Genomic DNA, 13,738 nt, shown 5'->3' on the forward strand with positions numbered 1-13,738 from the left:
TGTAGAAGCCCCAACCCTGGAAGTGTTCCAGGTCAGGTTGGATGGGGCTTGGAGCAACCTGGGATAGTGTAAGGTGTCCTTGCCCATGGCAGGGGGTTGGAATGAGATGGTCTTTAAGGTCCCTTCCAACCCAAACCATTCCATGATTCTAAGCTCAATAAGCTCAATGCCTTAAGGAACCTACTGGGATATAACAGAGAGGGAATGGACAGGAAATTGGATGCATAAAGAATCCTTGAGCAGGGGAAACTCTGTAGGATGGTGGGAAATGTTCTCCACCTTAAGCTTTTAAGAACAGGTGAGACTGGAGCGTGACAGGTTCCTGCAGCCCCCCGGGGTTGGTCCCTGTCTGCAGGGAGAGCTGCCAGCTCCTTCCAGCCCAGCTGCTGCCACTGTCCCACAGCAGCAGCAATTCCACAGGGATGGAAAGGCAGGAGCTGATGCAGAGGGCTGTGCTCAGGTGGTCCAGCCCCTGGCACTTCCCCAGGGGGCGGGGAGGGGATGGCAACTTCCCCAAGTGACAGAGTGTGACTTTTTGACTTGAGAGAGAGGGACAGCAAGCCCACGAAGATGCTGAGCCCTTCTAGAACTGTTTTCAGGCTGAGTGATGCTCCAGGTCTGAGCTGGTTCTTGCCATAGGAATGAGATCCTCTTTCTAGGATGAGGGACTTTTGACAAGGGCATGGAGGGATAGGACAAGGGGAAATGGCTTCCCATTACCAGAGGGCAGGGATAGATGGGATATTGGGAAGGAATTCTTCCCTGTGCGGATGGAGAGGCCCTGGCACAGGTTGCCCAGAGGAGCTGTGGCTGCCCCTGGATCCCTGGAAGTGTCCAAGGCCAGGTTGGATGGGGCTTGGAGCAATCTGGGATAGTGGAAGGTGTCCCTGCCCATGGCAGGGCAGTGGAACTGGATGACCTTTAAGGTCCCTTCCAACCCAGACCGTTCTGGGATTCTGGGACTGATTTCTCAGACTTACAGACTCCAGTCTCTTGCCCAAAGAGAGGAAGGGGATATTTTACCCCTGGCAGCAGCCTGACAGTGCCACGTTCAGCATTTCGTTCTCTGCAGATCTCACCTCCTGCTAATTCCTCCTTGCTCTCCTCACAGTGACCTCCTCCTGTCCTGTCCCACTCCATTGCCCCCTCCATCTCGCTGTGTGGGATTTTCCAGACTGCAGCAGCTGTTGGTCTGTGTTGGGGCTGCCCAGGAGTCCCACAGACCAGAGTTTTCAGCCGGCTCCTTGTCCCCTTCCATCCCGGCTGTCCCCAGGGGGGCTGTGCCCTGGGATGTGGCTCCCTGTGGGAGGCACACCCTGCTCCCTTCATCTGCTGGAGTCCCCTATGGGCCCCCTCAGAGGGCAGGGATGCTTCTTCAGGGACAGGGAGCCCATATGAGGACAAGGACACCCTACAGTGGGTTTAGACCCTCTGCAAGAATGAGGAAGCAGCAATGAAGCCCTACAAGTAGAGGGACCTCCCACGTGAGACCAGGGACCCCAACGCCAGCACAAGGATCCCACAGTGATCTCCCCCAAGGACAGGGACACCACAGGACCGCCCTGAAAGGACAGAGACTCCCTATAGGGAGTTTGTCAGGGAGGGAGAGCAGGGGCTGATGCGTAGGTGGGGAAGTTCCAGGGCACTCATTTCTTGTGCTTTACTGGCAAACAAATCTCCTGCTCTCTGAAAACATGTGCATTCCCCGTCAGCTCAACCCAGCCCACGCTGGACGTTCTGCCCAGACTTCAAAGCACGTTATGATTAAGTCACCGAGGTGTCTCTGGGCTTGGGCAAAACAAAGAGAGGCTAAAAAATTAAAAATGCAACTAGGGAGGAGAGGATTATTAAAAATCCCCTTTCCTACAACCTTCTATTTCTTAGCTCTTGGACTCATTGTTTCTTGAATATTTTTGAGGTTTGCTTTATGGGGCTTCTTCTGGCTGAACTTTCTTCTCCCAGTCAATGACCAGTCATTCCCTCTAATTGCTGGTGGAAAATCACCATAAGACATTCCAGGAGGGCAAATTTCTTTTTTTCTTTTACTCCCACGTGCAACAAAAATACAAATAACACCAGACCCAAGGTCAAGCCACTACACAACATCCTTGAGAACATTTTACTCTATCGAAAATTATTTCTGCAATCAATTAAACATTTACTAATTTCTCTTTGTCAGGCAACTTTGCAGCTGCCCAGAACACAGACTGAATCATTGCTAAATGGCTTGACCTCCCAACTCATGATGATTTCAGACCCAATAATCAAATTGCCAGCTTGTGTTTTCAGTAATTGCAGCCTCAGGGTTTTTTTCCTTGCCCTGAAAACGCTCAGAGCGAGCGAACGGAAAGGAGGAGAGAGGTTTTCACACACTCACAAGTTCAACCAGCAAGCCACAAACGCCTGCTGGGGTCTTCCTTTTGCCAGCTTCAGCATTTCCTTGCTTTCCATTTGACTGATGTCACCATCACTGAACAGGATGAGGAAGGGCTTGGTGAGCTGCAAGTACTGGGGCAGATTTTGCACGGTGATTTCGGGCTGCAAGACATCGAAACAAGAAGTTGGGGTTTATGGGGAGGAGAAAAAAAAAGGGGAAAATTCGACTTTCTGTCCTTACAGGAGGGGTGCAGAGGTTAAGCAAGGGTGGGGTATCCAACTGGATGCTAGGATTCTGGTGCACGTTGGAGGTGAATATGTCCAACGCTGCCCATCACATGTCAAGTCCAGAGGAGCAGCTGGGACAAGGTGGGTGTGAGCAGAGGAGGGAGAAGCAAGGCCAGCTCATCCCAGATCTGTGTCTTATAGCTACAACCAGTCTTCCAAAGGCACGTAGAAAAGGCTGGGAGCAGAGCCTGCAAGAGGCCAAGCCACCACAGCAGCAGGTCAGAGACTATGAGGCCATTCCATCACCTCCAGGGTCTCCTCCCCCGAGACCACCCAGCAAACAGCAGATTTCTGCCCAGACTCCCCGATCCAAGCCATAAAACTTAAAAACAAACTCAGCAGGGTGGAAGTAATGAGCAGACATGCTTGCTTTGCAGAGCTCCGCGCTGTAATCAGGGAAAAAGGACACTTTTATTCTCTTTTACTTACAAAAATGTCCAGCAGTTCATATCTGATCATCTGCACCATGTCCTGCACGCTCTGTTTAGACAAAGAAATGCTTTCCACGCTCCGACCTCTGCTCCGGGCAAGGAGGAGGGCTGGGGGGGACACGGAGTATTTACGGGATCTGGAAAAGAGGGATGGCAACAAGGATTGGCTGGAGGACTGGACACACACCAAATGTGCTGCACACAGAGCTGGCATCCTCCTGGGGACAAGTAGGGACAGGGAAGTTCCACCCCTGGAAGTGTTCAGGGCCAGGTTGGACCAGGCTTGGAGCAACCCGGGATAGTGGAAGGTGTCCCTGCCCATGGCAGGGGGTGGAATGAGATGAGCTTTAAGGCCCTTTCCAACTCAAACCATTCGGTGATTCTCTGAATTCTGGTGTCATGACCTTTGAAAAATTTCCAGTAGCCTTTGAAAAATAAACTAGACATGTCCCAGAAAAACTGCTGAGGCCACTGATTTCCCCTGTCTCACCCTTCCTCTGAGCAGTGACATCTGGAGCCTCCAGGGCTGAAGTTCCTCAAACTTCCAGAAAACTGCTCTCCCATCTTGATGTCCCCCCTGCTCTTTCACTGCTCAGCATTCTCCTATTTTTGCTTTTCCCACTTTCTCAGCTTTTCTTTAAAACCCTTGAACCCTGTTACCAGAAGAGCACTGAGGAAAAAAGCATGAGCTACTCCCCCAAGAGTCAGTGGGTGCAGGCTGGGGATGTTGCTCTAACGTGGAGCTGGACTTCACCAAAATTTTTTGCTTGTTCACTAAGCCAAAAATTAGATCTCCTGGTGCTTATTTTGTGTGAGTTGTGTCCCTTGGATGGAGTCTGAGACCTTCTGTTTGCCTTGGCTTGGGAGGCAGAATGAAGCCCTGGGTGGGTACTTGCACCACCCAATCTTGGAAGTGAAAAGGAAAGAGAAGCAGGAACAGAATCCAAGAATCCCAGAATGGTTTGGGTTGGAAGGGATCTTAAACACCACCTTGTTTCACCCCCTGCCATGGGCAGGGACACCTTCCACTAGACCAAGTTGCTCCAAGCCCTATCCAACCTGGCCTTGGACACTTCCAAGGATGGGGCAGCCACAGCTTCTCTGGGCAACCTGTGCCAGGGCCTCATCACCCTCTGAGTTAAGGATTTCTTTAGGTCATCAATGACAAAGCAAGTGGAGGGAACTGCAGATATTTCCTCAATGTCCAGCTCCTATGGAATTGAGCCTCACACCTCTGAGAATCCTTTGAGCTGTGAGGAAGATCCTCAACTTTCCTCTGTGCTGTTTTGCAAATTAACCTCTATTTATCATTCATTAAGAGTGGCAAAACCTTAAAAAAAAAATTAATTCAGGGATTTTGAACTTCCTAAACTTCCACAGGTTTTAAAGAGATTCTCTGGCTTGGTCATGGCTGAGAGGAGGTGAGGACTCTTGCTCCCTGTGTCTAGAATACATCAACTTGTTCAGCAGCCTTTGATGGGTCTGTGAGGGTGGTGAGGCCCTGACACAGGTTGCCCAGAAAAGTTGTGGCTGCCCCTGGATCCCTGGAAGTGTCCAAGGCCAGGTTGGAGCAAACTGGTCCAGTGGAACGTGTCCCTGCCCATGGCAGGGGGGTGGAGTGAGATGGGATTTAAGGTCCCTTCCAACCCAAACCACTCTGGGATTCTATTTCACTATTTTATAAGGAAATTTTTTATGTACTGCCAGCAAACCATCAAATTCCCCAGGCAGAACCTACCCTGAAATCCCTTCCCATCTTCCTGGTACTGAGGGGTTGTATTGTTGCCTGGGACAGCTTTCTATTTATACAGCAGGGCCATTCATTGGGTAACACGAGTCTTGCATTTAAATCAAAAACATCTGCAAACAAATGCTTGGCAGGAACCTGAGACATGGATGTGGAAATAAATAACTACCTCATTCAAAGCATTTCTTCCTCAATGCCTTTCTCCCCTTCGTTGGTGACCAGCAGAGCAGGTGCCTGCTGAGCAAACAGCTTTGCTAACAAGACCTTTGTGTTTCCTGCAGACCTCTTTCTCTGGAAAGAGGGGAATCAGCTCTCCGTGACCTGGGAGCCACAAATATTTTCTCCTTGAGCCTTGAGCAGAGAAATAGCTTTTTCTTAAGAAGGGAAGTGAGCCTGGCTCTTGCATAAGGAATTCCTGTAAGTGTTTACTTTCTACTTACAGTTGAGAAGACCATCAGCTACAGTAGCTTCACCCACAAATCACAGCCAAAATCCAAATTTGGCAGAAGGAGTATCAATATAAACTGTACTAAATATTCCAGCTGAACAGGAGCAGGCTGGAGACTCCTGGAGTAGGAGCAGGGAGGTCTGTTCTTGCATGTGTCAGTGGTGAGAGAACACAGGCTTTTTCTGCTGGTACCTTGTAAGATGATCCTCCCCTCCTTTGCTTTTTCCCTTCTATCAGCTGAGCTGAGATCTTTAGGGAATAAAAGTCTTGGGGGGGTTATGATTTTGGGACCAGTGATCTCCCATCCCAACAAGCCTGGTACTGCCTCACTTCCAAGATACAAGCGTGGAGCCCAGTTTGGTTACTGGAGAAATATTCCCAAGGTATTTTTACACCACGGAAATTCCCGTGTCTCTTGAGGGAGGAATCACATCTGTAGGAAACTAATGAAAATAATTCCCTGCTTCATTACAGGCTGTTAAACCCACACCTGAAAAACAGGCCAAGGACCTTCTGGGATTTTTAACTCTGATTTGATAGCTAATTCCTCAGGGAAATGAGACGCCAGGACGAGTTGAAGATTCCCCCTGGATCTCCCTGCTTTCCTAGGCACTGAAGCATCTCTCACACTCTAATCCAAAGCACTTTGCCCCTTGCTGGAATCTTAATGACACAGTTAAGTGCTCAGATCCCATTAGCTCCAATTTGGCTTAAAGTTAGGGATGGAACTGATACTTATTCCACCAGGAATTGGCCAAGGAAGCCTTGACTTTGCCTTCACCATGTGTGCAGGAGGAAGGCTGCTGTATTTTTCCAGCACTCTTCCTCCCAAAGCTCTGTCTGGAAATGGTGGCAGGATCTTGCTCTTGCCAGGGGGAGGGATAAGGGGGGAACATCTATCAGGAAAAAAAGATCCATGGTAAGAGGATGAAAAGATAGAGGTAGATTCCTCCCTATCCCTGGCAGCTCCCAGCTAGATGCAAGTGCCCACAGGGAAGCTGGATGAGACCAAAGCTCCAAGGCAGCTCCATGGCAAGACAGCATTTATTCCCAGACTTCCAAAGCCTTTTCCTGCTCCCAGGCTCAATGCTCACTCCACAGCCCCTCTCCTGGCTGCTCTTGCCAACTGGGGGCAGCCATCAGAGCAAGCCAAGGGACTGCACAAAGAGGAAGGCCAGGGACAATCCATCACTTTTTCCTGATGGAAAGAGAAGGGCAGAGCTGTTTTTATTCCCTCAACGCTGATGGTATAATTTTTCCAGCCTGTTTTTTCCCTCCATAGAAGTTTGTATGAGGAACACAACCAGATCCAGGGGGGCTGGCAGGGCTGGAGGACTGAACAGGGCTGAGTGAGTTGACCACGGACAGGCTGAGAATCGGTGGCAGAACCAAGGTCACAACTCCCTTAGGATGAGTCCTGAGCAATCTCCCAGTCTCCCTACAGGACCAAGTCACTCAGTGACACTTGCTCCAGGCACTGCCTTTCACTAAATGCAGACCAGTTTGAATAATTCCCAGGGAAAAAAGAGAAACAACTTACAAAGCCAAGCCATCATCTTCAAAATATGTCCCCATCATTACGTGGCCACTTAGGATGCTTCCTGCCTCTTCAAAAGCTTCCCTGGCTGGAAGAAAAAAAAAGATAAAAATACAAGAATAAACAATAGAAAGGGAGGTGTTGAGGTTCCTCCTGGAAACCAATCGATGCCTGTGCACGTAACACCCTCCCACGGCGAACTGTCGGGAATGAAACCAGGATTAGAGGCTCATGAGAAATGGCTGCAGCTCAGGGCCACAGGCCACGGGAGGAGGAGCTGGCAGTGACCAAGGATGAGAGGAAAATTCCCATTCTGAGAAGAGGGTTTGCTCTTCAGTCACCAGCCCTGTGTTTCCACAGGGATCTGCAGGGTAGAGGCACTGCTGGAAAACGAAATGTCTTTAAGGGCTTTAAGTCTGTAAGTGTTCTTAAGAACAGGAGCAATTATAAGTCTAAACAGAAATCTTACGAATCCCAGTGACCTTTGGGAAATGACAGATGATGACTTTACAGGAGTAGTGTTAAGGACCCAGAGATAAACCAACCTCTCCTACGGGTGCCTGGGTTTAACCAGTTCCTCTGAGCAGGCTGGGACTGTCACAGGATGGGGAAGGAGCAGCTTGGGGCTCTTTTGATCTGTCACAGCTGAGACCGAGAGCAGAGCCCCAGAAGGAAGCCGACTCCAGAACTGGTTTATTCCCTTATAAAACAGCCTCAGTTTTCAAAGAATCCCAGGATGGTTTGGGTTGGAAGGAACTTTAATGCTCATCTAGTCCAACCTCCTGCCACGGGCAGGGACACCTTCCACTAGCCCAGGTCGCTCCAAGCCCTGTCCAACCTGGCCGCGGTTTTCGGCAGTTGGATCCACGGGAAAGCCAAGCTCTGTGGGAACATGCAAAGCACTGTGTGTGAGCTTGTGCAATGCAGTCAGAGACCAGAGATCCAAACAGCTGCTGCCAAAGGTGGGGTGAGAACAGGGTGGATTTCAACACCACCACCACTCCTCCTCCTTTGGATTGAGCAACCGAGAGCAACCGAAAAGGCTCTTCTGACTTAGGGAGAGTGAGAAATGTCTTTGGAGAAGGCAGGTTTTTGCTGAGAATTAAGGTTCTGTCTCAGATACAGCCGTGATATATGTTGCTTTATAACTTCAGTGAGATCAGTCAGACATCAGTTGTGTTCCCTAGAACATTCACAGCAGCCAGCCCAAGCTCCTGGGACCATTGACTCACCTCAGTAGACGGGGCCACCTCACAAATGGTCACTTTTTGGTTCTTTGACTCCTCTTTTCCAGCTACACCCAAAGCCATATTTTCCATTGTGTCCCACAGGGACCATAAACTGTCATTTAAGCTATTTTCCTTTTCAAATGGAAGCTTAGACCCTTAAGGAGTGTCCCGTCGGGGGTTCAGACATCGTCATAGAACCCCGGGATAGGTAGGGTTGGAAGGATCCTTAAAGCTCATCTCATTCCAACTCCCTGCCATGGGCAGGGACATCTTCCACCACACCAGGCTGCTCCAAGCCCCGTCCAACCTGGCCTTGAGTAATTCCAGGGATGGGGCAGCCACAGTTTCTCTGGGCAACCTGTGCCAGGGCATCACCACTCTCACACCCAAGAAGAATTCCTTCCCAATATCCCATCTAACCCTGTGCTCTGGCAGTTTGAAGCCATTCCCCCTTGTCCTGTCCCTCCAAGCCCTTGTCCCAGCTTCCTCTCCAGCTCTCTTGGAGCCCCTTTAGGCACTGGAAGGGGCTCTCAGGTCTCCCAGGAGCCTTCTCTTCTCCAGGTTGAACACCCCCAGCTCTCCCAGCCTGGCTCCAGAGCAGAAGGTCTCCAGCTCCTGGAGTATCTCCATGGCCTCCTGTGACTTGCTCCAACAGGTCCATGTACTTAGCAGGAAAACACACATACAACACAGTTGGTAACAAGAGTTTGGCTGGTTCATCTTGAGATATAGAGAAATCACTCTTGATAACGTTTGAAGTTGGCTTCCAGCTCTTTTGGTCTTTGGTTACCTGATTTAATTAGTGTTGAAGGAAAAATTCACATCCCAGGTTCCTCCAAGGAGCAGGTCTAGAGGCTTTAAATCCTCCCTGGAGACATAAGCTCGTATTGAAGTGCCTGGAGCAGCTCTGGCTGCTGGAATTCTCTTCTAAATAAGGACAACCTTCAGCAGAATCCAGGCTTACTCCTTTCATCAGGGTCATTCCTAATGAGATCCTCATTCCCTGTCACACTTCCAAATTGTCCCACATTTTGGGGGCTGTGCCAGACCCAGAGCCACACACCAGCCCCTATTTCTGCACAGCTCACAGCAACAGTCTCTCAGCTCTGTGCCAGAAACCCCCCAGATTCACAAAGAAGATGCACTTCTAAAGAATCTGTTTCAATACTTCCTAGGAAATTAGTCCCTCTGAGAGCCCTGTTGCAAGGCCCTGTGGCACCTGATCAGGCACTGCAGCACATTCCTCGAGCTGGAATCCCAGCTGCCTTCCACGACGCTGCTGCGAGTTGCAGGAGCACAACCTCACTGATTTGGGAACAAGAAGGAACAAAGCTGCCACGTGAGGAACGGTCTAAAATCCCTACAAAGCTGCCACATGAGGAGGGGTCTAAAATCCCTGCAGAGTTTTGGGAGACAGGATCTGAGCACCTCCCCTTGTCCCTCTGGAAGGAGGAATCTCCTGACCATGCTCTCCAGCAGCACCTGGAGCATCTCTCACTCCTTGAACACTTGGCTTCCACTGGTGCTGCCAAGCTCTGTGAGGCGCCAGAGCAGCGCAGGACACAGGTTTATTTTTAAATATTTGCCACAGGGTTTAGGACAGAGTCTTACTTCCAAGGATCTTCCAGTTTCTGCGCAGAAAACAAACCGCTCCTCTAAAAATTCTGCAAGTTTCCAGGAAAATGCTCGTTCGTTGCCCTCGTAATACCATTCCCCTCTTCCTAATAAATATTAATTATGATTTTTCCCACAAGCCTCTTTTAGCTCAGACCCACCAAAGGGCTTCTTAACATAGTCCTCATGCTAAGGGTTGGAAAAAACCCAGGGATTTATTTAGCTGAACATCTCTGTCTCAGTTAACTAGAAATGGCAACGACCTGGTGCCATCGCCGGTGCAGGATAGAGAAGGAATTCTTGTCGTGAGAAAACGACTGGAAATTCCAGATAAGCCCGCAGGTTGATAAGAGGAGCAGTGTGGTTTTCCCGGCCCCAGCCTGGTTTGGTGCCTGAACAGCTGGCTCCAGTTTTCTGCTCCCTCAGGCCATTCTGCGGGAGGCTCCAACACCCCCGGGGTTATGGGAGGAGAACACTTCCCGAATTTCATCTCCCTTGGCACCTGCGGCTGAGTTACCCCAGACTGCGGATGCCGTTCCGGACTGTAGATGGATATGCCCTGAGGGAAGAGGGAAAGAGCTGCCTGGAAACCTCCAACGCTCTTGTTTGCACAGGAGGAAATGAACAACTTCTATTGAGAATCCCAGAACGGTTTGAGTTGGAAGTGACTTGAACGATCATCCAGCTCCAACCCCCTGCCACGGGCAGGGACACCTTCCAATAGCCCAGGTTGCTCCAAGCCCTGTCCGACCTGGTCTTGGACACTTCCAGGGATGGGGCAGGCACAGCTTCTGTGGGCAACCTGTGCCAGGGCCTCACTCTGCAGAGCTGGGACCTTCCCACCCCACGGCCTCTCAGTTGCCAGCTTCCCCCGGGAATCACTGCCTTGAAAAAAGGAGAACTTTCTGATCCTGCTTAAGATCAAACTTTCAGACTATTTTTTATTTTAAAGCTCTGTTGTGCCTCTGAACTTTGGTTTAATGCAAACCAAGCTACTTTCTCACGTGAGCGGCTCCAGAGGGAATCCACTGTGCCCAGAGATAAGAACAAAATAGAATGTCTGGAACCAACTGGAAAACACTTGGGTTGTGCTCACTGAGCCAGCTGACAGCTAATTCCCTGTTTTCTTCAGGACCATCTAATCTGGTAAATACAGCAGAAAATCTTACTGATCCCAAAAAACCTTTAGTCCAGCCCAGAGAAGCTGTGGCTGCCCCATCCCTGGAAGTGTCCAAGGCCAGGTTGGACGGGGCTTGGAGCAACCTGGTCTAGTGGAAGGTGTCCCTGCCCATGGTAGGGGGCAGGAAAAAATGATCCTTAAAATCCCTTCCAACCCAAACCATTCCATAATTCTATGATGTGCCTGAAACACGACACGATGTTCCCTTTCCAGACTGACTTTATTCCCTCTCCTTTATCATATATGATTGTCACATGAAAAATCACCACAGCTCTGGGATCCATTTCCCTGTTTTTGCAAAGGGATCCTGGACCACAGCTATGGCAGGGAAGGGATGATACTGGAGCCCATCCCAGTGACTCAGAGCAGGCAGGGCAGGGAGAGTGTCACTGCTCCAAGTTTCAGCCACTGCCCAGGACTGCACTGACCGAGACTACGGAGTGAGACAAATCCAAACAAGTTCAGGACACTCCTTCCAGCAGCTCTGCTTTGCATTTCTGTGTCCACCTATTTCAAAATTCACAACTGGATTTCACTGAGTTATTCACATTTCACTGCTTTTGAGGCAGGAAATCTGTATTTCACCTTACTGCTGTTTTGGTTTTAAAAAAGTAAAAGTTTTGGATTGTGTGTTGAAGAACTGGGACCACCCCATTTTCAGGAGGAATCAGCAAGATAACTGTGAATCCAAGTGTGGAAAGGGCTTTCTTTAAGGAAGAATATGCTGTGAAGAATGGCTGATGGATCTGGGCTAAGTCAGAGGCTAAGAGGGAATTTAATGCCAGCCTACAACTATTTTGAAAGGACTCACAGAGAGGACAGAGCCAAACTCTTCAGGGTAAGGGGCAGGAGATACAACAGGGACAGATTGTTGGGAAGTTATTACTCCCACACTGGATGTAGTAAACACACTTGGCAGCTGAACGTCCTCTGAGCAAGGTATGGACCCCAGGTCCCACATCTGGAATGACCTGCAATCCTCTGCTTGTAAAACTAGAACGGGTGGTGCCAGGCAGGCTGTGTTGTGAACTTCCAAGCAACCTGGAAGCATCCCTCTCCCACCAGGAATGAAGCTGAAGAGCGCTTAACCCACAAACACCACACTGACCTTCACTTGTGGCTGTGCTAAACACTCCCAGAAGGGAAGTGTGGTGATGGGATGACAGCTCAGGTGGAAACTCTCCTCTTAAATATCCTTCTGCTTCGTCCATCGTGGCCAGTTTCAGCGGGCAGGAAACTCGGCTCCTATGGAAAGGCAGAGGAAAAACGTGGGGCTTTGGGAGGAAGAGACAAAAGGGCAACCTCAATCCAACAGGGCCCCCAGCCCAATGTGACAACTGTCATGCCTCAATAGAGACAAAAATTAGTCATTTGGGAAGGGAGGACAGACAGAGAAAGGCACTGGAGCTGATTATGAGGAAGAGAGAACAGCCCTGAGCCACCCTGGTTGCTCTGAGATCCTTGGGATCCCCATTAAAAATAACAGAGAAGGAATTCCAGAAAAAAAACAAAACAAAACCAAAAACAAAACAAAATAAAAACAAAACAAAACCAAACCAAAACAAAAACAAAAAAAAACAAAACAAAAAAACAAACAAAAAAAAACGAAAAAGGGACAGTGACAACAGAAGGATGTGCTGCGTAAGAACAGATGTTCCCTGAGACTGAAAAGCACAAAAAGTTATTAGATTAATTTCCAAACCAGGTCTATAATCAGATCTGGCATTATTTTTCCAAGAGGGATTTCCATTATACAGATCATGAAGTATCCAGATGTGGATCTGGCAGATCTCCCCATGTGGGGACTCCTCACTTACAGGATGATGAAGCTGGTGAGCTCTTCAGTTCCCCACATGCCATCATATGTCACTGACTTCTCTCCTTTCCCATAAATCTTGATGGTGGGAAACTGGGTGACATTCTCCTGGGTGCAAATTCCAGGCCAGTCCCAGCAGTTCACCCGGGAGAGCAAAACCCCAGGAGTTCCTAGAGTGGAAAATAAATACTTATGAATAATATGAAAACCTAAAAGTAATGATAAATTGGTGGGAAAATAGAGGTTTTTAGTGGTTCATTTGGATATTATTGTATACATTTGTAATAACGCTCCCAGAAATCTCAAAATCCAGCCCTGGATACACAATCCCTTTGAGTACAGGACATCTCCCTCTTGAAATCAGTCATGGATATGCCTGACACTTTTTGGCCACAGTAGTGATTATTTCCAGGCCGTGAATCTATTAAATATCCCATCAGGTATGGACAGATCCAAACAACAGAGAGAATGATCTCAGGGAAGTGAGAGGTTGTACTTCTCAGAAAGAAATTCCCAGAGACACTCACATCTGGCTGGTAACTCAAAGGGACACCACAGAATCCTGAGGCAACTGTCCGGGAGCATAAAGTAAGGAAAAGCACGGAAATACCTTAGGAATGAGGCCAGGAGGAGAAACAATACAGGTTCTCATTTACAGGAAAGAGGGAAGATGAAGCTTGGCATGGAAGAGGATGATGCAGTCAAGGTTTTTTCACTTATTAAGGCGTTCAGTGGTGAAAAATGTCTGTTCTACCTCAAGCCCGAAGCCAAACACACACAGAGCGGTCAGAGGGGATGTAAGAAAGGCAGATGGAATAAAACAATTTGGTGGCATTCCCCCCATCCTGTGCTCTCAGGCACATGGTGGGATTCTTGGGGTTATCCTGTGCAGAGCCACAAGTTGGACTTGATCCCTGTGGATCCCTTCCAACTCAGGATTTTGTGGGATTCCACGTCAGGTATTCATCTTCCAGCCACCACCAGACACCTGCCTGACCTTAAGAGAGGGGTCTGACAAATAAGGGAGAGGGAAAGGAAGAGCATGTGGGAATTACAGGGCAGTCAGTCCAGC

At 49.1% G+C, this 13,738-nt stretch overlaps 1 protein-coding gene across 2 annotated transcripts in view; it reads right to left on the reverse strand.

Moving 5' to 3' along the window:
* TXNDC16 (thioredoxin domain containing 16) overlaps nucleotides 1-13,738 on the reverse strand; it is a 51,390-nt gene that overhangs the window by 21,553 nt on the left and 16,099 nt on the right. For both annotated transcript variants that reach the window (XM_039386831.1, XM_027744482.2), the window contains exons 13-17: nucleotides 12,668-12,836; nucleotides 11,959-12,095; nucleotides 6,831-6,915; nucleotides 3,094-3,232; nucleotides 2,378-2,538 (exon numbers count right to left, since the gene is read on the reverse strand). In XM_039386831.1, coding sequence (XP_039242765.1) covers nucleotides 2,378-2,538; nucleotides 3,094-3,232; nucleotides 6,831-6,915; nucleotides 11,959-12,095; nucleotides 12,668-12,836 — 691 coding nt within the window. The remainder of the gene's footprint in view (nucleotides 1-2,377; nucleotides 2,539-3,093; nucleotides 3,233-6,830; nucleotides 6,916-11,958; nucleotides 12,096-12,667; nucleotides 12,837-13,738) is intronic.

This window comes from Pipra filicauda, unplaced genomic scaffold, assembly GCF_003945595.2.
Source record: "Pipra filicauda isolate LSUMZ 115617 unplaced genomic scaffold, ASM394559v2 scaffold508_size1329835_pilon, whole genome shotgun sequence".
Classification (NCBI taxonomy): Eukaryota; Metazoa; Chordata; class Aves; order Passeriformes; family Pipridae; genus Pipra; species Pipra filicauda.